The sequence below is a fragment of the Ammodytes marinus genome, assembly GCF_949987685.1.
Source record: "Ammodytes marinus genome assembly, chromosome: 1".
Lineage (NCBI taxonomy): Eukaryota > Metazoa > Chordata > Actinopteri > Uranoscopiformes > Ammodytidae > Ammodytes > Ammodytes marinus.
In genome coordinates, this window is record NC_137230.1 from 5,923,910 (window position 1) to 5,949,945 (window position 26,036).

Below are 26,036 nucleotides of genomic sequence, written 5' to 3' on the forward strand. Positions count from 1 at the left end.
TAACTGCAGTCACTGACAGGAAGTTAGCTAAAATGACCCATCCACATACTTCTGGTCTAACTAACTGATTAATGTGTATTAAAGATATGTGTATACCTTTATTTTAGCAGTATATGAACATAAATCTAATACTTTACGTGTTGTATCATGACAGCAGCAGAAATAGAAACCCAGATACGTTACACATATTTAAATCGAAAGCAACACATGCCCCAACTATCACCTAACAGCAACAATTCTCCCCCAAATGACTGCAGGCAGCTAGGAATAACATCCACAAACCAACAAGCACTGACTATACGCTCTCTGACTGGCCTTAACACATATGGTGAGCCCCAAAGCTCACAAGCAGTATATTTGGTAGTATACAAGATCTGGTTTGAGCATTGAGTCAGGCGGAGAGGAGTTTAGAGGTTTGAAGTACTAAACAGTCTAAGCAGTATGCACATACAAATACAACCATGAGGGGGAAAACATGTGTCAGTCAGTCATCACGCGCACTGCTTAAAGCAAGCTGAACAATGTCATACAGGAATCAGATGAGTAGTGTAACATTGTTTAATGTTGTAACAGTTAATTATATATACATTAATTGCCAGTTTGGTTTGGTAAAAGAGGAGTATGTGGTAGAACGCAAGATCTTTTGTCATGGTGGACTTGAAGCTATCATTTCTTTTCAGCGAATCTGGAGAACGCTTGTTTTCAAAATCACTTGGTCAAAGTCAGTGAATATCCACGATCACGATATGTCCATAATGTGTGTGTAACGAAACAAAATCTGGTATTAATATACACAACCTATGCTCTGTAAACTGGTATACAAACAAAGGGTATGCAAACAAAGGGGCGCAACGTATCTAGCAACATGCCAGGTTACAGGTTTGCTGTTTATTAACACTGTCATTTTCAGTCCACACGCAGTACAGTTAATGGATCGTGAGGACATACAGTATTCACTGATTTTGACAAAAAGAGATAATGACAAAAGCATTATTCAGAATGACTTGATACCTCCTTAAGCCTATGGGTATTTTCTGGAGAAAGTGCAAAGCCAGTTTGTGTCAAACTAGCGTGATTAGAAAATATTTGCTGGTTCATTCTTGGTAAGCTCAACTTTACAACTGAGTAGGAAATAGCATTTGACGGGGTCTATTTTTAATACACCTGTTGTGTGAAGTTAACTCAATAATCTGACACCGTTTTGTTTTAGTATTGCCAGAGGTGTGGGGGGTGGGTGGGGGGAGGGGCGCTCATGGTGTCTTGGCTACAGCGTCCCCATAGAGGCTCAGTCCTCATTGCAGCGGCCCCGGTGCCCAATTTCAACTCTGTCTCAACAACTTTCAAATAAAGCGGAAAACTCAGATAAATAATCTTTAAAAAAAAAAAATTAAATAGTCTGACAAATGTGGCTTTGGATACGCACACAATAGTTGTACAACGGATTAATTCAGGGTTGGTTTTGGTATTTCCTTGGGATAGTCAACAAATCCCAAGGAAGAGGAACTATTCTATAGAATACTATAGAATCATTTAACATATGTAAGTTGTCAAAAAACCTCTTGTCATTATTATAAATATAGTTATAGCCATGCAGAGTCGACACTGACAACCGCTCGGAAACGTCACCATTCTCTCTTCCCCTCTATTATTATTTCCTCTGTCTTTTCAGCCACGAGCCAATTAATTCAGGCGTCTCCTTACAGCCCCTAATTAACCCCTTCAGGACGGAAATTATGCTTAACACTGGTGATTGAGGCCACGTCTGAAATTACCCATCCTTGCTCTGTCGTAATGACAATTTTCACCTCCTCGGTTTGAAGTGTGTGTCTGTGACTGTGTGTATCTGTGTCGCCATGCACGTGTTTGTGTCTGTCTGCTGCCTCTATATTACAACTATCCTTTTGTTAAGGCTACATGCATGCGTTGCCTCCCTCTTCTTATTAGCATATGCAGAACACACACACACACACACACACACACACACACACACACACACACACACACACACACACACACACACACACACACACACACACACACACACACAGCATGTTCTCTCTGCATTCTGTGGCGTATGCAATATGTTTCTGCTGCCATTACAGGCCCGCAGGCCCCTCTGAGGGCCTATTGCCTTTTGTTCCTGCAGAGGCCAGCCACACACACACACACCCACACACACACACACGCACACACACACGCTGACTCCAATGTTGTAATCAATTTGTGCCAGACTTGGTTCTGGACGTGTGTGTTAATTAACGTTCTTGTTGGAGGAAATAATTTAACCGCAATAATGAGCTTGAAGAGGAGCATTGAGATGGGTGCGACCTCTGGGATATCAGGCAGACACAATAGGGAGGAGAGCGCCTCAACCCTCCTTCACTCAGCAGATCCTCAATTGGTCATGTGAGTTTGGACATTGGGTGAACAAATAAGAACTTGCAGTATTAATTGTGAGGTTGTGTTTTTTTCCATGAATGTGGTAAGAGGACCTTTCTAAAAATGGTAAGACTTCAATGACTATAACATATTCTGCTTTGGATAGTCCAGAAAATGAATTGACATTTTTATGAAGATGGGATTTGTACTGTATTACCTCCATGGGCCATCTACAGCCTACCAGTCAGACAGTGGCCCCCCTGAAATCTTACTGGCCACCCCAGTGGCCCCCCCAGTTCGGATGTTTTGTTTTTTTTTGGGGGGGGGGGATTTTTTTTCCCCTGATATGTAGCCTAGTTCAAAGATGATATGTAATTATTTTTTTCTTTCTTAACTTTTTTTTGATAGGTAGTTGCCACACTCATCACACAGACACTCCAATCCACTGATATGAGATCAGTTTGCAATTTTCAAGTACTAAATTAATGGTAGGACTGTGGCCACTAGAACTGGTCTCTGGTCAGCAAAGGTCTTGAAAACAGCATAAGTGTGCTTGTGACACGCGTGCCACCCATGCAGGTGTATGGGCACATGCCCCAGCAGATTTTTGAAATCCGAATAAAAAATTTAAAGTTTGTTGTTAGCAAGTGTAACATTTTCTTAGTAAGGGCAGAATTTCATAAATAAAGGTTTATTTTTTTAGCAAGATATTTGGTCAAAAGCTAGTGGTCATCCGTCCCTCTGTCCAGTTGTTAGGTATCTGGCTGCTAGCAAGTTATGTTGTCTTGCTTATTTTACTATTCATCTGAACTGAAATAAATGTTGACCTTTTTTCTTTATTCTCTTCGCCAGAATGCACCAGAATGCTTCGATTACATGTTAAAAACACAAAAAAATGCCCCCAGACTCCCCTTCAGGGGTTGAGTTTTCTGCCAAACATTACAATGGATACTAACATGATTTGGGCATTTGGGATTATAAATCATCTTTGAATTGGTTGTACAGCATATCACATGCTATTCATTCAGGTGTGCGATGGCCACCCCACTTTAGCTCTGTGGCCCACCTTGGCCACCCCAGTCAAAATTTCCTGGAAACGCCACTGCAGTCGGACATTACTTGCACATCCACTGGGGGGGATTCATTATGATGTCCACCTGGTTACTTAGAGCAGATGTTCTACCATTAGATCCATTAAGACCTTTGAGCTCACCTTTTCCATAAGGGTAAACCCTGATTTCCTGTAGTTGCTTAAAACCGTCATGTTAATTCTTCCATTCGCTATGAAAGCTCATGATCAAAGGTGAGGGTTGGAACCATCCCCATAATAGCCCAATAGAATGCACGCTTTAAACACTGCACTGACTGCTTGTCAATCAATAGCCACTCTCCCCACCTTCAAAAATAACTTATATACCAGCATTGAGGATAATGCAACTTCTGTCTTAATCTTGATGCATTAAATTCCTTTACTGGCAACTTTGACAGCATTGAAATTAATTTCACAATTAAAGCAGATCTAATTTGCTCTAATCTGCTGTTATGGAATCACGCCAGTGTCAGCACAAAGTGGGCCTCTGTTGTGTCTATTAAACAAAAACACATCTCACTCTTTGAATGGGGTCGCACATTTGACCTCATAAGGCAGCTTCACTATCAGTGCCAAAGGCTTTGCCCGGAGAGGTTGAGGTCCTTAAGGACAGCTATACACACACACACACACACACACACACACACACACACACACTATGCATTTACACACCAGCATGAGAAAATACATGCAACACTGGGGGCAGGTGTGAGGACTGATGTGATGTTATTGAGGGTCACCAATAATGACACTAAGCTCTTTCTCTTATCAACAGACTCAGCTTGGTTCACCTTTGACACTATTATATACAGTAGTATATCATCAGAGGCTGAATGGCATCAACAGAATTGCTGAATACAGTTTTAGATCCAAACATTTGCTAACCTTGTTACAGACATTGGCCGCGTTTCCCAGATTCGTTAAGAGCCTCTTTGGAGCTAAGTGCTTCTTTGGAGCGCTGAAAGAACGCTGTGAAAGAAGAATGCGTTTCCCAGAGTCGTTCTTAGCGAAATAAGCTCTTTCACTAAGATGGAACTGTAAGTTGGAGCTGTCCCACTCTTACAACCTTCTTAGCGACCAAATCGTCAGTGATCATGCTGCGTCAGGGAAATTTATTTCCTCCACTTTTCGAAATAATAAAACAATGCTCAATGCGGACCACTGGCGCAATAAACATAGACTAATAGAGAAAATAAATGTTTTAATGAATTACACGTTTACGTTTTCCACACACATCACACATAAAAAAACATCAACAACCCTGTGGCATTTCACAGATGTCAAGGAAACAGATTTAATTGAACTCAGCTGAACCTCATCCAGAGCGGCTCCACCTGCTATAAAGGCGTTGCCAAAGTCCGTGCATGTGAGAAACCATGGCTGCAATACAACTCATTCTTGCTGCGAACCAACAGCCAGACGGTTTACATACATGCGTCGGCACTTCTCCCCACTGGACGTGCTATCAGACCGGGCCGTCCAGGCAAAGTACTGGCTTCCCCGTGCGGAGATCCAACGGCTGATCACTCTGGTGTCTCCTCACATCCAGAGCAACCCGCTGCAATGTTCCCTTCAGCCCGGAGATGCAGCTCCTGGCTGCGCTGCGTTTTTAGGAACATATCAACTTCTTCTGAGGTCCAACAACCCCAGCCCCTACGTCTTCACCACCAGTCACCAAGCACTGATCACTAAACCATAAACCCACAACCACCACACCACCCATATCAACTGTCAGGCCTGAAGGCTGAAATAAATAAACAGAACCAGCATATGTAGGCTACATGTAGCCTAACGTCCTGCACACTATCATTTGTTGCATACAGTACAGCCTATGTGGGAGTATAGTGTCCATGTTTCTGAGGTGACCATGTAACAAGTGGGAAATTAGCGGAAAAACATGCTGTGCTAAAAGGGCGCACAATACGCACACGTCATGAACCTACGCTTAGATAAATTACAAATTGCCTGGGACTTTTTGTTGCTAAGTTTGACACCCTCATTTCAATGCAAAATGATCCACACAATGCATGGTTGAAAAGGAAACCAAAGTAGTTTATTGAAACCATGTGGGGGAGGGGTGACTCCCCACTGTCTTTACAGGGCGTCTGCATCACCTGCAACGAAGGGAGATTGATTAGTGAAACCTTCACACTCTTCCTTTTTGTATGGTTCTGGAAATCCTGCCACTTCTTCCTCACAGCATGCCAGTCACGCAGGACACATGGGATGGAGGGGGACATATTTTCGGCTATGGCCTGCCAAACACGGTTCTTCACCGTGATGTTCTTTTTGCCCCTTGTTCCCCCAAATAAAACATCCCGGTGCGGCCAGTCCTCGCCCACTAAGACGCCCATCTCCTCCACGGTAAACAACGGTGCCCGCTTGTTTCTTTTGCTGCCGGTTTCTTGCATTCTCACATGTGTGTGCCTATATCCACGGGGGTATATATGCACTAATGGGCTTGATTACTACTTGGATACACTTGTTGCCACACACACACAGACACACACACACCCGCACCCACACACCCCCACACACACACGATACATGCGTAGTCTAATTCCACATGTGTGGGGGTGACCACGGGGCGCTGTGTGTGACTTATGCGCTGATAAAGAGGTGGGTGATCGATTTGCCTGGCATCGATTTATTCAGTTTCAGCACCACCGCGGTGGACAGCTCCCACTAAGAGCGTCTTTCCATGCTTCTTTCGCTTCATCTTACGGCTCTCCAAAGAAGGCATCTGGGAAACACCCGTATCTTAGCGCTCCTTCTTAGGCGAACCCTTCTTTTGAGCCTTCTTTGGTCCCAAAGAACGATCGAATCTGGGAAACGCGGCCATTATGTCCACCTCCCTGGGTGGAACCAAATAACAGCTTTTTTTCCTGCTTGAGTAATATTAAAATATAAGTTTGTAAAAAAAGGTTTGGGCTAACAAAGAAAGTATTAAACTAATAGCATACTACTGCCTAGTTCAGAGCAAAAAGTAACTTTTATTTCATGGTGACATGGTCATTCATACTATATGGGCGACTGTGGCTCAGGTGGTTAAGCTGGTTGGCCAATGATCCTAGGGTTGGCGGTTCGATCCCAGCCCGGCCACTTGTGTCATGGCCGTTGTGTCCCTGGGCAAGACACTTCACCCACCTTGCCTCGTGTGAATGTGTATGACTGCTGTATGTTTGAGGTGGTGGTCGGAGGGGCCGATGGCGCTGAATGGCAGCCTCGCTTCTGTCAGTCTGCCCCAGGGCAGCTGTGGCTACTATGGTAGTTTACCACCACCGGTATGACTGTGTGTGAACGAATTGTCTGGAACCCTGTAAAGCGCTTTGAGTATCATGAAAGGCGCTATATAAATCCAAGCAATTATTATTATTATTATTATATCAGTGATTTTTGAGAAGTGGGACAAATACAAACCCTATGTTTCGGCAAATTAAATTCAATCCAATCCATCATATACTAAGCTACTGGGCTAAGCTTTGACACAACCTCCCAGCTTTTGTTTTTTTTACCGTCATTGGCCTATCAGATGTCAACTCCGTTAGATGTCCTGTCTGAAGGTGGAAATTAATCAAAAATGTGTTTAAAATTGAACCAAACATGGCAGGTGTGAAAGCGCCCTGAGATGATCATGTGAGAAACATTGTTCTGCCTGTACACAGTCTGCTGTATTGAGGGCTTCTTTAGACAGTCCCTCTTGGTGAACAGGATGTCAGTCATTTTCATTTAGTTGTATGGCTTGCATTGAGTCAAAGGCAAGACTTTCTTTTTTAATGTAAGACTGGTATTGTGTTGTCATAGCAATAGCAAACTTTTTTCGGGTCTGCCTCCTAACATCTCCACTTATAGCCAGACTTCCCCACATACTATAAACTGTTAATTCTACTGGTTTGCCAAATAACTGCAGCATTCATGCAGTGAAACCGTTAATCACAGACACACACACACACACACACACACACACACACACACACACACACACACACACACACACACACACACACACACACACACACACACACACACACACACACACACACACACACACCACACACACACTTCCTGTAGCATATGTGAACCTGCAGGGAGCATCCAAGCTTATCTGATGAGAACCATAGCAAACCAATCCCCAGAACAACAGACTAGCGCAACCTCTGTATTGTTCCTGTAGGACTCGGGATAGATAGCATCTCCAGAGAGGAGAGAACAGATTATATTTGGTAATGGATATGCTTCTGAACTCACTTACCTGCAGCCCTCCCTCACTCAGGAGAGCTTTAGTCCTGATTGCACCATAACCGCAGATAAAGCCCCACACAACTCTGAATCACCTACCTCATTGATTTGCAGATCCTTGCATCTACATTTTAAGAGTTTTAAGTTCAATACGCATTCAAATTTTACTGTGTTGCTATGTATCAAACAAAGCTCACACAAAGCAATAGTGTTGTCACTGAAATGAGCAGTTTTCAGGATTTTTCGGCTTATCAACAAAGTTAGCTGGTGAACATAGTACAGTGTTTGGGTCTACATGAAGGCTTACATTGCCCCCCATGCAGTTTGTGTGTGGTCGCAGTAGACACATGATTTCTACTGGATGTCAAAACACCAATTGTTTGCTATACATATGCAACTGCAAAACCACCCGAGTGTCCAAAACATGTGGCTTCAGATCAGATGATACGATCACAACATTGTCTTCATTTGTTGGCTTGTCAGTTGGTTTCCATGGTCATATGATGGTAAATATAAGTGAAGAATAAGTCAATTCATAACTCACATGTTGAATATTTGTAATGGTGCCAGGTGCTTCACATTGTTGTGATTCAGTATTGCATAGGCTAGTTTTATGCATTTAAAAAAAAAAAAAAAAAAAAACGTCAGTGAAACCAGGAGTAATCAAGTTCAGGATACATGCTGAGCTAAACAGCTTTACATGGCCTCTGTCTTACTCGCTGTGCAATTTGACTTGTAGATATGGTAAACCCAAGTATGCACCGAGGGGTAAACTTGGGTAGGGTTGAGGACTCGGAATCTGAGCAGGCCATTTTCAGAGCCTCTATCGGGAGGCAACTGCTGGTCGTTGTGGTCAGAAGGTAGTTCAGAAGGTGGCTGTTCTGAACTGAAGAAGGAGACCACTCTTGGCTTAGAAGCAATCAATTGAGTCAGCTCTAGAAGGGTAACAATGGATTGGTTCAGAATTTGTTCAAAATGGATGGATAGATGAATACATTTGTCAATGACTCCCAAGTGTGAAGAAAAAAAGCACATGGGCTACTGAAAAATGTATTCACAAGCAAGAAACGCAATGCCTTAAAATACACACACATATACACACTACATTCAGTTATACAAACAGAGACAAGCACACACACACACACACACATCAATGTACACACTCAGGATACATTGTCTTGAGTGTATACGTGTCAGAGCAATTGTGACCGGGATTCTATTTGTGTCGGTGAAGTGGCTGAGCTGTGTGTGTGGCGTTTAGAGGAAATTACCCCAGGAACATTGCCTCGGCCACAGTAGATAGTGGGTCACCTCTCTAGGCTGCATGGCATATTGATTTTCGTGTTGTGAGAAGTGCTGTTCAAGCCCCATTTAAGATTTCCATCCAGCCCACAGCCCTGAGCGGAGCAGCCAGACGTAAATTAGTGAAATTGCACATTCATCACATGCGTTATTTTAAGATGCTTTGGAAATGTGTGGGGGCCAGAGAAGATCTACGGTGTTGTAGATAACGAAACAAACACAATGACTGACTTACTGACGGACTGGCCCTTGGTTAGAGAAAGAAGGTGTGCATTTCAATTGGTAAAATATCACAAAATACTTTAAAAAAAAGGCCTAGGAAGTGATATCCTTCATGGCAGAAAAAATAAATAACCTAAAGACCAATATTTTCATCTAATGCTGGGCTTACACCAAAGGACTTTTAGAAGACTTTGAAAAGACTGAAGACTGACACCCTCTCACATCTAAAGACAATCAACTTACACCTGAAGACAATAGTCATTATTTCTCAGTCACAGATGAGATTTTGAAAAGACAGGGGGTCTCATAGGCCTATTGCAAGACTACAACTAGATTCCTTTTGAAATTAATATTATTTCCAATCCTGATACCGGGGATTAAAAGTGATTTCAGTCAAATAAAAAGTTTTTTTAGCAGGTAAAATGGACTGGGTGTATAAACAACTATATGCCCTCATCACGTGGGCTATGTGTCATGATCACGTTAAACACTGCAATCGCGATTGTGATTATATTTAATTAAAAAAAAGTGAATTCAATATTCCGAGCGGGGGACATCCTGTAGTTATTTGACCAAATGTATTTGCTGATCTCGTCCCCAAATAACTCTCACTCCTAACCCTGTATTTGACGGTACAGTGTTTAGGTTGTGCGTGACAGCCTGGTTCTCTAGCCGAGGCTGCTACGTAAAAGTGTCCGAAAAAAGTGCCTCACAACTGGACACAGGTCGCGACTAATGCCGCTCCTCCTGAGCCAAGCCCTTAAGACTAACAATAATATCAAACCAGTTTGATAATGTCAGAACGTCAAGACGGGGAGAAGACTGGCTGAAATCGGGTCGGATGACCACCTTACACCAAACGACTGAGATTACGGGCGCGCGCCACAACTCCAGCAAGACTCCCGTGATTTTAGTCCTACATTGAAAGATTGTCTGCGACTGTCAAATTGCTTGAAAAATTGTGTAGTGTAAGCCCAGCATAAGGTACAGCAATATCAAAATTATGAAAACGTAGCTCCAAAGATGGAGACAAAGTTTCAGAAGAAAAATGCAATGTCTATATATATCACTGGCTAAAACATTGTGGAAAAAAAATGTTTATGATCAGAACGGATCGTTACATTCACCTAACTGAATTGAATTCAGCCCTGCACTAAGTCCTGTTTTTCTCTAATAGGTCCAGATAACGTGTGTTTACCCATAAAATAGGTCTTAGAAACATAGTGGCATTGTATTTGCTAAGATGGCTACTTATGCTAACCAGGTAACACATTCAAGAGATGTATTTGTGTTGCATTACTGCTCTCCCTGAAAACGATAGTGCTAACTTTAAACAACACAAAGAGCGCCGGATACATCCAGCACTACAGTATGAAACCTAAAAGTTAACAATTGTGAGGATTCGTTATAATATTGTATTACAAAAGCAGGTACATGTCATGATGTTACCTTCTAGCTGCTTCTGATGGTTGACTTTGATGTCTCAGAGCATCTTGGCACACCTCCCATAGTCTTCTTAAAGGAATCTAGCCACAGAACCTTTCTAGATATAATTTACATATGCCATTCCAATGATCTGAGACATCAGTGGTTGTACAAATGAATAAATCATTCCCAAAAGCAAGACATTAGCGAATCAAGGCCCTGGTAATGTTAGAAGAAAATATTTTTTTCTAGTGAAATACCAACAAAGATACGCCTACATGAAGACTGAGAGTTACAGAGCGATGTTTTGTTCTTATAGAGCATTTCTTTGATGACCACACGTATTCCCATATGTTGTACTTGTAATTATCGCTAGAGAAGCTGTTATAAACTACTTAACCCAATTGACACCTGATTTTTGTGTATGCTTTAACACAGCATTATTAACCATAACCAATATCTAAATGTACTGTTTTTGACTGGCTTAGAGTTCATTGCTAGATCCGCAGTACAATTTGAGCATTTTTAGGGGGACGATACATTAAATTAACAAGGGAAAAACATCCCTTAAAGAAATCAAAATCAATTTAAATAGTTTCAGGTCAGAGAGTAAACAGGTTGCAAGGCGGAAAAGTCTTATAGAAGCTCTTGGCAGAAGTTGGCAAATATTTGTCGGGAAAAGCTCTCTTTGAGTTGAAACCACAGTCAATCAATATCAAGTGAGTCAACGGGGTAGTCGAGGCTTTGCGTTTTCTTAACTGTTAGACAAGAGTCAACAAGCTCAATAAAGTAAATGGGGCTGTCAACATAGTGCGTTCAGAGGACAACTATTGTGTAAAAACATTTGGTTGCTGTCTGCAGCGATGACTTGTGAGGTTAGTTGTACTTTTTTTTTTTACATCATCATTGTATCTATGTTAGCAAAAAGTCAAAGTGGCTGTGCAATTTTAGACCTACCCATTGCTGAGTGTGTGTGTGTGTGTGTGTGTGTGTGTGTGTGTGTGTGTGTGTGTGTGTGTGTGTGTGTGTGTGTGTGTGTGTGTGTGTGTGTGTGTGTGTGTGTGTGTGTGTGTGTGCGTGTGTGTGTGGAGTGTGAGTATAACTGTAAAAAGACCCTGTCACCATGTCTAAAAATCTACTTTCTCAGTCAGCTTCATGATTGACAGAATCCTATATGAACTAAACACATGTCTGTCAAAGTGACCAATGTGGCACAATACAGATTTTATCTCGTGTTTTGTCTGTGGTCCTCTCACTTGTTTGGAATGGGCAGGACACTCAATTATAGTCTTGATGAACAGATATGCGATATGAGTTTTTTTTTACAAAATAAAAAAGCGGTGCTTTGAGCTACTGTAAATGCTAATGTCAACAGAAATAAGCTAAACCATATTCACCTCCATAGTTGGCATGCAAACATTTGCATGCGACCTAAACCAAAGTTCTGGTCGAAAATCTAAATTGTGACTGTCATAAAATATTAACATGTGTAAAGCAGCTGCTTAGTCTGCCTATAGGTAGCAATGTGCCTGTGTGTGACTGTGTGTGAAAGGAAATAACAGGACAGGAGAGAGAAGAGATGGGAACACACAAAAAGAAATGGAGAGAAAGTGAGATTGTCAGGGTCTGCTGTCCCAGTGTGTCTTTGTGTGAGCATAGGTGCTTGCTTGTACCCCGGCTTCATTTGTGTCATGTGGCGTGTTTCCATTGTGTGGAGTAGGCCTATATCCATAGAGCTTGTAGTCTCATCCTCCCAACAGCACCCTGCTTTAGATAAAGCTATCTGGGTCTGCAGCACACCTTCCTCCATCCATGCAAACAGCTTACCTTTACACTGGAGGCTCTCTCTCCATGTTCCTGGAGGATTGTGACGGTTGCATTGTGTGTGCTACAATGAGGGTTGTATGTTGGCACACCGTCTCCACAACCATTATTAAGATGTTAATGTTCACTGGCGTAGCTCTTCAGGCAGTGTGGTCTTTTTTTACATCTCCGTAAGCCAACTTCCCTTTAACATTTTTAACAGAATGGAGCAATCAAGTTGAATTGATTTTAAGATAGTAATGAGGGCCACATGTGCACTGATTGTGCCCTTTGGACTGAAGGCTGAAACTAATGCTTATTTTTATTATCCATTAAGGTGTGGATGATGGCACTCATTTTTGTTTTCATTGTATGTCTTTACATTGTACATTACAGCTATGCTAGCGGCTCTGTGTGGACGCAGTTGTGCATAGCGTGGCTTTGAGCTAGACGCAAACTATGGAACACTAAAAGCTCACAATTAAAATGCTAACCTAATGATGTTTTATGTTTGGCCATTTCAAACATGTTAACCCTTTTTTCTTCAGTGTGTTAAGATCAGCATTTTACTCCACCAAAAGTAACTCATGTGGATTAGACATTGGTATGATTACACTTTGATAGATAGTAAGTGGATTAATTGTTGTGTGTGTGTGTGTGTGTGTGTGTGTGTGCGTGTACACATCCTCCCATTGGTGGTACCCATTGTCTCCTGCAAGCTAGCTTTTGAACCTTAATAAGCCCTTGCCTGTGTCTATCCGGATGTGAAGGCACACAGAGAAAATGGCTTCTTTACACTTCAATTTCACGCATATTTTCTTTGAGGCTAATGAGAGCCTTAAATACGGTGCCAGACTTCAAGCTGCACTGTTGAAGGCTGACATTTTCACACACAGTGGCACCTTGTCACTGAGAATGAAGTCCTTATACCTGGCTGTTGAGAGGTGTGTGTGTGTGTGTGTGTGTGTGTGTGTATAATGGCCTTTTGCACATATATGTGTGTACTTGTGAAGATAAGAAGATGAGTTGACAAAACTGAGCGGTAACACTTTACAATAAGGGTACATTAATTAACTGTTAGTTAATGCTTTATTTAGGCGTAATAAGCCTTGACTAAGTATTACCTAACTGTTAATAAATGCTAAGTGAATGCTTAATAAACATAAACTAAGCATTAACTAATTGTTACGCTTAGTTGATGCTTAACTAAGCATCAGTTAACAAAGCTTAACTAACCGTTAATCACTAAGCATTAACACTTACTTAATGCTTAAAAGGCATTAACTACACATTAACTATCCCTTAATAGCATTAACTTAGCATTAACTAACAGTTAATTAATGTACCCCTATTGTAAAGTGTTACCAACTGAGCTAAAAAGTTCTATAGTTCATGAACATGACACAGTCTTATGTTGCTATAAAATGTGTCTCCTTTATATGTTGATGAGACGTGCTTTGCACTGTTTATTTAACATATTGTTATCCATCCAAATGTATTCTCATTCCCTTATCTGTCTATACTGATTCGCATGATGATCTTTGGCTAAATGCTCAATGATATCTTCCCACTGTGAGCTTTATTTCATGAGCTTTATCTATATCGTACTGTTGTCCAGCGCCCTTTTAATTGAATTGATAGTGATATCATTCTTTTTTAATCACAGCTCCAGACAGGCAACATTATAAAACATGTAAACACTTGAAAGAAATCTTGTTGACATTGTTGTCATCTCCCATGAAGCCTCAACAAAATATGTCTGCCTGGTGTCTTACTTTGCAGAGAGTAGACACAAAATGGACGTTGTAGGGATGTATGATTTTTGATCGCCCTCCTGCCCCCATCCCTGCCTTACAATGTTAAAACAACTGTTGTTATCCTTTGATTGTTTAGGCTACTGTGTCTGAGGCATTTTGAGTCAAGCTCAATCCTTTATGTGCAGGATATTCTTGAGACATGACATTTGTACCTGAATTTATCTTTGAAGAATGTACAACCTCATGCCATCCCAAAAACTGATCCCCAGTAGTTTTTTCTTCCTACTTTTTTTAGGCTTTTTGAAACGCAAGACAGCCAAGTATCACACACTCACACTGCTTTGGAGGCCATTGTTTGTTTAGTCTTGTTGCCTAGCAAATCCTTTAGCAATGACATCACACAAGCGATTATTTCTCTGGACCAAGTCACAGCAGAAATGCATCGCTATATAATCGCCTAATCTGAAACAGCGATCATTGTAACAGACATTGTGTGGTCTGACCACAATCTAAGCCAGTAGGACAGCAGCAGAGGTTTACTGGGAAAGCACAACAATGATGCTGTCTGTTTGCATATAGTATTTGTGTGTGTGTGTGTGTGTGTGTGTGTGTTTGTGTTTGTGTGTGTGTGTGTGTGTGTGTGTGCGTGCGCGCGTGTGTGTGTGTTTGTCTCCCGCACGGCCCCTTGCTGCCAGTCACTGTAAACTACTCTGCAGCTTGTCACAGACAGACGTTGACACACTCCCAGTCTAATGTGCTCATTAGGGACTGCACAGCACACATATAATTGATAGCCATGACACAAGATGCACGCACACACACACACATAGTTTGCAAAAAAAAACGGTTTCCTTTTTTTAATGCTGCAGTAGAAAACAAGGTTATATGAAGTCATATAATGGGGGTTCATTGTCAAGAACAACAACAACAGAAAACGAAAGAACGGAAATGAAAACAGACTAACAGCACAGAATGCATTACAGTGTCTGTGCTGTTTACATGCCGATATTTTACACATAAGGGTTTTCTTTTTTTTTTATTTCTCTACACTGGCAACTGTCAGTTACTTCAGCAAATGAACTGCCAACAATGTAGCAGAACTTGTCGCTCAAGAGGTTAGTGTAACCATGGTTACCTTTCATATCCCAAAAAAAGATAAAGCTGCAGTGTGGAATCATGGCAGAGTAATTAGGCGGAACAACAAAAAAAAAAAATAGGACCAATCGAAAAAGGCATTCAACAATATGAAACAACCAAGAGTGCTTATAAATAACAGTTTACACGTGAAATATCTTCATAAAGTAACATCTTTTTGTACAACCTTCAATAATTTTTTTTTTTTTTTGTGTTCATACAGCTGCACATTAGAGTAGTGTCTGGTAAAAAGAGTCTTTAACCCTTTGAGCACAAGTTGGGAATAAAAAGATCCCCCTGTTGTCATCCTTTTGCTACCTATCTTTTTGCGTATCCTTTGATTAAATAACACATTTATAAAACTATTGTGCAAAACAATTTTATTCATGTCTTCATATACTGTGCACCAGCAGATAGTCATAATCCTTTTAAATTAAAAATATAGAAATGATGCATAATTTAGACAGGAATTAGTTAATGTATTTATGTACATATTTTACACAGTCCTGAATTAATGTAGGTCCCTGATCGACCAAAGTAATAGACGTTTCCCCCCCCCCCCCCTTTTTTTTCTTTACACCACAATAGCTACAATGCTTGTGTCAGGTCCTGCAAGCATCTTCCAGACAAATATTAAGCTCAAAATGGAAACCTTAACATGAATAGAGAAATCTCTTTAAGGAATGCTTCCATGTCTAGGATTAGAGACACACTACTGTATATCTGGGAAACAAACATTGCAGACACAATGCACACATTGTCAACCTAATTCTCACAATAGTTTCAATAATTCAATCATTTCCAATCTTAAATCTTGAGTCATTAATGTTGGATCTTAGATGTAGAAGTGCTTTGACGTACTCAGAGGGTTAAATTTTAAAATGCTGAAAAAAATTTAAGGAGCGGTAGAGTGAAAAAAAAAAAGAAAGTGCACCAGATTTAGTTATATAATGTTTAACTAAACTGTTTCATTTATGCATGCAGCTTATCACAGCAAAGTGATGCCAAAATATAAATGACCATAATTCCATTTACACAAGTTTCAAAATACACACCACTTCATCTTAGAATTTTTTTTTTAAACCTTCATATACTGTACGTGTCTTCTCCACGAGAAAAGTCCCCATTAGCACATTTTGAAAAAAAGTCAATATTCTTGTCAAAGAGGATCACAAAAATTGAGTGTCAAAAGAAAAACGACTGCTACAACACAACATTTTAAACCATGTGCCAAAACTTAAAGCAGTAGTTGTATGGCATCTTTGTGCTGTTCCATCACGTTAATAATCATTTCCTTATCGGAAAGAAATGTCTGTGAAATGCTGAGGAGTGACAAGAAAGAGCAAGAAAGAGTGAGCCATTACAAAAGAATGCAGCATTATCCCCAGCCAGTGCTACTGTTTCTCCAACTCATTCACATACATGAGATGATCCTCAGGGGACTTCCCATGAGTCTTGCTCAGGTGAAGCTTGACCGCATGCTTGCTTGCAAAAGTCCGGTTGCAGAGTTTGCATTGGTACGTGGCCACACTCTCTTCATCATTATCATGGGAGAGGGTTGGGGATTCAGTTGAGGGCAGAGAGGTTGTAATGGATGAGGGAAGGGAGATGGGTAAGGAAGAGGGTAGGGAGGAGGCTAAAGGGTGGCTGGATGGGTGGAGATTAGAAAGCAGTTTTTCAGATAGTCCTTTGGCGTGGCGTTGATGATGTTGATGTGATATCTGGCTGAGCAACTGCTCCCCAGACAGCTTGGCTAGATCTCGCAGACGGAAGCCCAAGTGGGATTCCAAGTGGCTGACGTAGGTGGATGGCGAGCGGATCTGGGAGGCGCAGTCGCTGCAGAAGAACACTGGGTGACCTGAATCCAAGTTTTTCAAAAACTTGGTGCCACCGGTTCTCCTCAGCTGGTACTTGACATTAGCCAACCAATGGGATATTGTAGTCATTGATAGGCCAGTGAATCGGGAGATGTGCATTCTCTCCTGTGGGCTCAGGTCCGACATCATGAACTTGCCATCACTTGTTTGTCTCAGACTGGCAGTAAACTGGGCTTGTAGAATGAGAAGGTGTTGAGGGTTCCAGTTGGACTGGCGGCCTTTACGTTTCTGGGCTGGTGAAATATCTTCTGTCTCCTCCTGTGTCACACCTTCAATGTCGGAACGCTCAGATAGGCTGGTAGGGGTGGAGGACTTGGATACAGCCTGACTCTCTGTCAGGTTTCTCAACATGTCAGAGATATCTGACAGTGCATTTTCTCTCAAAGGGGAGGTGGACATAAAGGAGGCTACTGCAGCTGAGGCTTTGGTCATCGTAACAGTGGTAGAGGGAGATATTGAAGATGGAGTGGAGGTGGTAGAAGAGAGAGCTGCTGAACCCACTGATCCACTACTGCCATTTTTGTCAGCATGTTTGCCTTTGGTGAGATCAATAGGTTGGTCATTGCTTAGATGTGACTGGTAAAAGTAGCGATCTAAGTGGTCATTGCTGGGCTTTTTGGTCTGTGCTAGTGGGGTGGAAGCAGCCACTGCTGCTTTCTCTGCCAGGCTGTTGCTCATCTTGAACAGCATGCTCATAGGGTCGAGGGATGGCAGGGCAGGCTTAGCGGCCTTGCCGAGGTGGACGTTCATTACTGACTGCAGCGCGCTGAGAGGGTTGACGAATGGCTGCTCTGGTGGTGGATGGTCTGTGATGATAGCTGTACTGCCACACAGGGAGGCACTCAAGGGGGATGTCATGGCACTGGGCTCCACACCATTCTCCACAGACTCCTTTATGGAAATATTTCCATTTGAATCCCTATGAGTGGCTCCACTTCCATCACCTACTGCTTTTTCCACTCCACTTGAACACTCAGGAGTTTTACATCCTCCTGCTCTATTTTCTTGAGGGGAATCTCCTCGAGCGGAGTCCCCTGCCTCGCTGTTGCAGGGTGAGGGGGTAGTACGTCTCAGAGGAGATCCCCTGACGACACTGCTGGGCTCTCTCATTTTCTCCTCTACTTTGGCCACTTTCTCTGTCACTTTCTTGACCAGTTCCTCCATAGCATGGAAGTTGTTTTTGGACAGCGGGGAGTTCTGGCGAACCTTACCAGTTGGAGAGAGGATCTCCCCTCCAGGGAAGATGTATTTAAGGGGAGAGCTCTTTCCAGAGTTGCCTAGAGAGAGCTTCATTATGTTTGGGAGCTGGTAGGCAGCATGGATACTGGGATAGCCACCCCAACTTGGAGCTCCATTCTGGGCTTTGTTTATGGCTGAGGTCACTGTGTTTTCCAAGGATTTCAGGATGTCAAGACCCCCTTTCGGACCATCATCCAGATCCTGCTCAGTCAGATAAGAGTATTTTGAAGAAATATTGAACTTTTCCTCTTCCTCCTCCTCAACACCTGTCTTCTTCTCCTTGTTGAGAATGTTACCATTGTTGATGAAGAACTCTTTAGTGCATTCCTCCTCCTTCTCCTCCTTTTTAATCTCCACAGTCATGGCAGTGGGGGAGATGCAGGTTGGAGGGGGCACTGGGGCAGGTGGAGGCGAAAAGGTTGTGGCTGCCAGAGGAACTGACTGGAACTTTTCTTCAGCTGTTAAATTCAGTATAGGGGCTGGGCAGGGTGACTCTAAAATGGTTTTGCCTTTCTTAATAGCAGAGTTGGTGACTTTAATAAAGTGTCCAGTCACCATCATGTGAGCGGTTAACTCTTGCAGTGTGTCATGAGAGCTGCCACATTCCATGCATTTGAGAATCTGTGACTTCCTCGATTCAAACTGCCAGGCATAGCTGGCACCATTCTGGTGTCCATAGCGGTTGTTGGGTGTGATGTAAGGGTTGGTGACTTTCTGGAGAATGTCATTAGAGTCGTTGAGGGAGGTGGGTTTAGGTGTGTTGTGTCCATTAGAGTCCGGTGAGCTAGGGATATCTAACTCAATAGGAGCTCTCTTTCGAGCAGAGGAGATAATCTTAGCAGCCATTGGTGTCACAGGCTCTTTCAGAGGCACTTTCTGGTAGTGTTTCGTCTTGATCATGTGAACACTCAGATCTTGAAGGGATTCAAAGGAGTGGCCACAGTACATGCACTTCAGAACCTTCTGTGCATCCTCCTTCCCCTCCATCTCTAGCAAGGAACGCTTTCTGGGTTTTGACCACCGTTTAGCGCCCGTACCACCTGTTTCGTGGTTGTCATCGCGATAGTGGCCTGTCTCGTTCATGTGCACTGTGAGCCCCACCAGTGTGTCATAAGCTGCACTGCAGTCCTTACAGCGGAACTTGCTGGCACCGGTGAATATAGAGCCATACAGCTTGGAGCTCTGCCGGTACAGCTGGACGGTACTAAAGAGATTGGGTTCTACAGACCCTGTTGATATAGCCACTGTAGGATGTTGGACCATGCCCATTCTGTGTTGGTGGTTCTGGGGGGCCTGCTGTAGGGTTTTAGCCATTGCTGTCTGGTGCCAGTCATAGCCTCCGCTGCCACAGCTGCTGCTGCTGCTACTACTGCTGCTGCTACTGTGAGTGCGAGGGGGTTTCTCTGGAGGGGGCTGGCTCAGGTTCAGATTCAGTGTGGACCAATAGGAGTTGGTCAAGAAAGATGTGTAGATTGCCTTCATCTTTTCCAGGCTGTCAGCAACCGACCCCGTTGTGGCTAATATGGCCTCGTCTGCACTTATTGAGGCCGTGGCATTGGCAACAGCCATCATGGCAGAGGAGGAAGACAATGACAGGGCATTCGAGAGGTCTTTAGAGAGGAGGACATCATCCTCAATTTTAAGCGAGGAGCTCTCAAAATCGGACAATCTGTCACTCGATTCGCTTAGGTGAGATTCACTGTCCAGCTCCTGACCAGAAAAGTCAGCAGCATTGGGAGAGTCATGGAAGCCAGTGGATCCTGGCCTGTCTTTGAGTAGGAAGTCCTTATCCTGACATAGAAACTTGGCAGCAGGCTCCTCTCCTTCTTGAGCTGAGTCTTCTCCATCCAGGTCCTCATCCAACAGAGCGGCTTCCTTCTCATCTTCTGGTACATATGCTGCTGAGACAAAGAGAAGAAACAAAGATGTATTCGTAAGTACCGCACTAAAAGCCAGTGATGGAGGTATCAGTATTCCTGTTCTTCAGCGAGCAGGGAACATATATAAATGCTAAATTGTGGACATTCAGACTTTCTCCACGGGAAATAGAGTAATGATCTAATGACATTCAAAGACAAAGTATTTCCAATCATAAACTATAACAGTAAGTCTGCTTTCTAACTTCACCCTTTTACATTGACGTTGTTTTCAAATTGGAATCAAATCACTACCCCCTCATATTCGCTCTCCACCCCCTGGTCTTTGTTTCATTCCGCAGAAAATCAGAGACAGCCAGAGAGAGAGAGAGAGAAAGAGATGGAGGGAGAGAGATAGAGAGATAGAGAGATATGGAGGATGGAAATATAAAGATGGAGGGAGGGAGAGGAGAAGAAAAAAATGTCTCTTCAAACAGAACTTGCCACCTTATTCTTCTCAAGGGGCAACAGCTTGAAATTAAAACTAAATTTGAAATTAATGAAGCACATTCTGGCGGTGGCATTCGTTTCTGAAGTAATAAATTACTTGTATCAACCTCGGAGACAGCGGTTCCTGTCTGTCAATTAATATGTCTTACGCTTCTTCTGCAGACTCTAATGCATTCCCTAACAGACACACTCGCCATTTAAATTAAGCATGCATTTTCACTCATTACACCGCTCAGCCATCGCCTCCTCGTAAATAAAAATGAATGTATGTACGTTTGCCTGCAACAAATCTCCCCCCCCCCCCCGCAAAACCCATTTGCTTCAATTACCAAAGATTAGAAAAAGTTTAGAGTTATTATTTACAGTTTAGCTTGAGGGAGTGGGCTGGAGGCTTTCAATTTATATTCAAATCCCTCTAGTTTAAGTTTAATACAATGGAAATCATACAGACAAAATATGTATCAAGACAAATTACAGTGTTGCCCCTTTGTACATCCATGAATGTTTTCCTTTGTTAATATGTCTATTAAAAGGATGAGAAACGCTCAGATGAGAAATGCTGCATGCTCACACCTTTTTGATTAAGGCTGGATTTGTGAATAACAATCGGGGCACACAGGCGCATACACAAACCTCTGGTTTTTTAGCAACTACACGAGCAAAAGAAGATGAGCGTGTGTGAACGTCTGTGGCCTTGTGCCTAGCATTCCTTTTCTGTTACAGCCCATCACTCATCTAAGCTGGTATGTAAACACAGAGTGAGCCGGTCAGCGAGATGGGTGTGGCACATATTTAATCACAATCTACCATTTCCAAATACCCACACAGGTTAAATAAATGAAAATATTGTGACACCACTATGATGGCAGTGCACATTCCAGAAAGAAAGAAAGAAAAAAACAATACACTACACAAATACATGGGCTTCCACAAGTAATGCTCCCAACTCAAACTGAGCATTGCAAGTATGTTGCATGTGTGTGTGTGTGTGTGTGTGTGTGTGTGTGTGTGTGTGTGTGTGTGTGTGTGTGTGTGTGTGTGTGTGTGTGTGTGTGTGTGTGTGTGTGTGTGTGTGTGTGTGTGTGTGTGTGCATCCGCAGCAACGCAGAGAGAGGAGCCTCTGTCATTGTCAGGCCAATGGTTGCCATCGGCGATGATACAACATCACCGTGGGACAAACATATGCACAGAGACACAGATATCCCAGAGCCCATTACAAACACACACACACACACACACACACACACACACACACACACACACACACACACACACACACACACACACACACACACACACGCACACGCACACACACCCCGTACTGTAACGGCTGTCTAGCAACTCTTTGCCTTCAGGCGATCTCAGGAGCTTTTCTGTTGAACATGCAGTCTGTTCCAGTGTTCAGCCTACAACAAAAAGGGTCCATTTGAAACACTTCAAACACCATATCTTACATTGGATGCTCTTACGTGCAATTCCTAAACTGCCGGGCCACATGACTCGTATCTAAAGTGCACGAGTTACTGTTGCTTGCCTTTCTTTTTTCTTATTGAAGAACACCTATTTTAAAAACCTTGATGATCTATTTCAGCTGCACGTTTAAACATCAAACACACACACACACACACACACACACACACACACACACACACACACACACACACACACACACAAACACATACCTACATCTCTCATCTCTCATCTCTCTCTCTCTCTCTCCCCCACTCCGTCTCGGAGACACATCCACCCGCCCCGCACATATGTGCAGCCGAGCAAACCCACATGTACGTGCCATCTGTTCTGAATCAGCCAAAACGACAGCTGTTTAAGAGAACAATGCTCTGGCTGAGAGAACAGCCCAACACAGCAGCCCGGGCGCGCTCATCAAGGCCAAACATCAATGTGAAAATCTCCCTTTAAAAAACACAACGTACACACCACTTCAAATTAGATGGCTTTGTGTGATAAGAACAAGGTGCATGTGTGTGTGTGTGTGTGTGTGTGTGTGTGTGTGTGTGTGTGTGTGTGTGTGTGTGTGTGTGTGTGTGTGTGCGTGCGTGCCCGTCTGTATACCTGCAATTATGTGATGTGTGTGCCCGTCTGTATACCTGCAATTATGTGATGTGTGTGTATAGGATCAGGGAGAAAATTGTGTTTTTGCCAACAGGCCTGGTATGTGTGCTGTATGAAGCGTCAGAGTGTAGGCTAGTGGGTGAGCACACAACTGATTGTATGGACTTGAGCTATGTAAGGGGATGTTGAAATATGAGAAACAAAGAAAAAGGCGAGCGAACTGCACTTATATATGACACCTTTCTACCTTACTGTTCTATATAATCGTTTCATTAGCACAAATGACGGAGCTTCTACGTAAGGTGGACACCTGTCTATCAGGAGGACCTTGTTGGGCTACAGTGTTTCACCCAAGGACATTCTGAAATGTGGACGGTAAGAACAAGGAGTCAAAAAGCTAACCATGTGATTTTGGGACAATCTGCTCTATACGTGCTGAGCCACAACCACCACCATTTGACTAATATAATAGCTTGCATCAAATACAGCTGCTTGCATTTTAGAACATCATCAGAAAATACTCAGATGATTGCAGCTTCAAAAGCCTCAATATCCATTTTGGGTGACTGTGGCTCAGTTGGTAGAGCGGGTCGGCCGATGATCAAAGGGTTGGAGGTTCGATCCCCGCCCTGCCACCTGTGTCATAGTTGTTGTGTCCTTGGGCAAGACACTTCACCCACCTTGCCTCGTGTGAATGTCGATAGTTAGCCTGCTATCGGTGTATGAATGTGTGTGTGAATGGTAACGTGGGAATGGGAACAGGTGTCCCTTGCAAAAGAGTCTTCGGACTCAATGGGATTTACCTGTATAAATAAAGGTTAAAAAAAAAAATAAAATAAAAAAAATTACTTACACATATTATATAGAAATAAATATAGGCCTCACCATAATTTGTAAAAAAAATTATCATTTTGATCTTGACTTCCTTCCTTCTGAAATTGTGCACACTTTACCGGCATACTTATTCAGTTGTTGCCCTCATACAAACTGGTATTTCCCCACAACATGGTGTCACTGTATGCGTTTGAGACAAGTGCAACATAGGGAAAGGGGTCACTCTTTACCTTATTAATAATTGAATTGTATTTATTGTGGTAGCTATTGCAGTAGAACAAAAATACAATTTAAAGTGTAGAGACCAAAGAGGAAAAAAAGGCTTAGCTAATAAATGTGCTAGAAGGCGAAGGGACTATAGGGAGACAATGAGGATGGGAGGCCGGGCTTGGAAGGAAGTCAAGACTGGGGCAAAACACACAGACACACACACACACACACACACACACACACACACACACACACACACACACACACACACACACACACATACACACACACACACACACACACACACACACACACACACACACACACACACACACACACACACACACACACAGACATGCACTAGTCCTAAGGCCACTGGTTGTGGTCCCATCTGCGAGGTAGACAACACTATGAGATAAATATGGAGAAAACACAGCCACGCCAGAATCCACTGGAGGTGAAGAAGCCAGGGCCAAACACACCAGGTATGCAGGTGCTCTTTTAATTAGTAAAGAGAGACAGACAGCAGGGCGGAAGAGTTGCTTTGATCTTTTTTTTTTTTTTTTTTTTCGAAGAACAGGTCGGGAGAGATTGCTGCTTAAGAAAAAACTAATGCAAGCGAGCTCATAACACTCTGAGAGCTAAGAGGGGCCTGGAAAAGATCCTTGACATTCAACCAAGAATCCCTGCTTTTATAGCAAACCATTTCAATACTCCAACTCATTTCAATATTTCGATTTACAGTAGAAATCCAAATAAGTGTTCAGATTACCAAGCCGTGGTTCTGAAATGAACAGTGTGTCTCTGTATCCATGTCTATCTTGATACTGCTGTGTGCAATGTGAGGAAATGCTCATGCTCTCTGCAGATGTTATGATGTTAGGAAACAGTTTATCATGCTTATATAACCACTTAACAGCCCTATCAGACACACAGGCACGTAAGCGGCTGTCTGTTTACACTTCTTCTCGGACCGTGCAGTTTCAGCGTGCGTGTGTGTGTGTGTACGTGTGTCTGTGTGTGTGTACGTGTGCTAGTGTGAGACAGAGAGAGACAGGCTGTCCACATCACTCTGGTGTAGGGCAACATTTTTGTTGAGACAAGGCTAGAGTCTTGTTTGTACTGTATGCCTGAGATGAAAGCACCCCCCCCCCCACACACACACACACACACCACCCATCCGGATTTCCTCTTATGTACCTCATGGTGTGTATGTACTACCTTCATTTCATAATTCATAATTTCAACTACTGTAACTCAAAATATATTTACATTTAACATATTATAAAAAAAATAAAACTCTAAATGGCTCCAACAATGTTAAAATACTCTACGTGTGTGTGTGTGTGTGTGTGTGTGTGTGTGTGTGTGTGTGTGTGTGTGTGTGTTACAGACCTCCTCCAAACGCCCCACCATTTACAATTAGATGAGATCCTATAATCTGCACTCTCGCCCCCCCCCCCCCTCCTCCTCCTTCTCATTCCTCCCCAATCACCAGTGCAAGCCATGTTAATGAAGTTAATTGAATCTGGGATCGATAATGCTTAATTATTGTGATCTGACATACACACAGTCAGATTTGTAGGAGTGTGTGTGTGTGTATGTGTGTGTGTGTGTGTGTGTGTGTGTGTGTGTGTGTGTGTGTGTGTGTGTGTGTGTGTGTGTGCAGCGAGGATGGTTAAAGGGGCATGGCTGTCTGCAGTAGGATTGGCAAGGCGTGCCATCGATCCCGGGAGGTGTTCAATCGACCCCAGACGCCCTGACGAATGGAGCTGTTCTTTCAAGCAGATACATATGACTTGTACTATGGGCTCATAACATATTTATAGTTACCGTCGGGATATCACACACTAATTACTTCGCCATACTGTGTAATGAGTGATATACAAATGACCATATAAGGCAGTCCTGTAGAAAAACTAGAATGACATTACATTTACTCTACTTTATAGCTGCTTATATGGTGTGTCTTTAACTTACAAATATTTGTATTATTACTCAAGGCATTTAAAATGTACATTACAGTTTTCTAAGAGTTAAATGTCTGATTAGATGCCTGCTTTATTCTTTGGCAGCCATGGAATTA

At 42.7% G+C, this 26,036-nt stretch overlaps 1 protein-coding gene across 1 annotated transcript in view; it reads right to left on the reverse strand.

Annotated features, from left to right (window-relative positions):
- Positions 1-15,937: 15,937 nt before the first annotated feature.
- Positions 15,938-26,036, reverse strand: part of tshz3b (teashirt zinc finger homeobox 3b) — a 40,619-nt gene continuing 30,520 nt past the window's right edge. Inside the window, exon 3 of the mRNA XM_080050530.1 lies at positions 15,938-20,365. Within this exon, the coding sequence (XP_079906656.1) occupies positions 16,746-20,365 (3,620 nt within the window). The 3' untranslated portion in view covers positions 15,938-16,745. The remainder of the gene's footprint in view (positions 20,366-26,036) is intronic.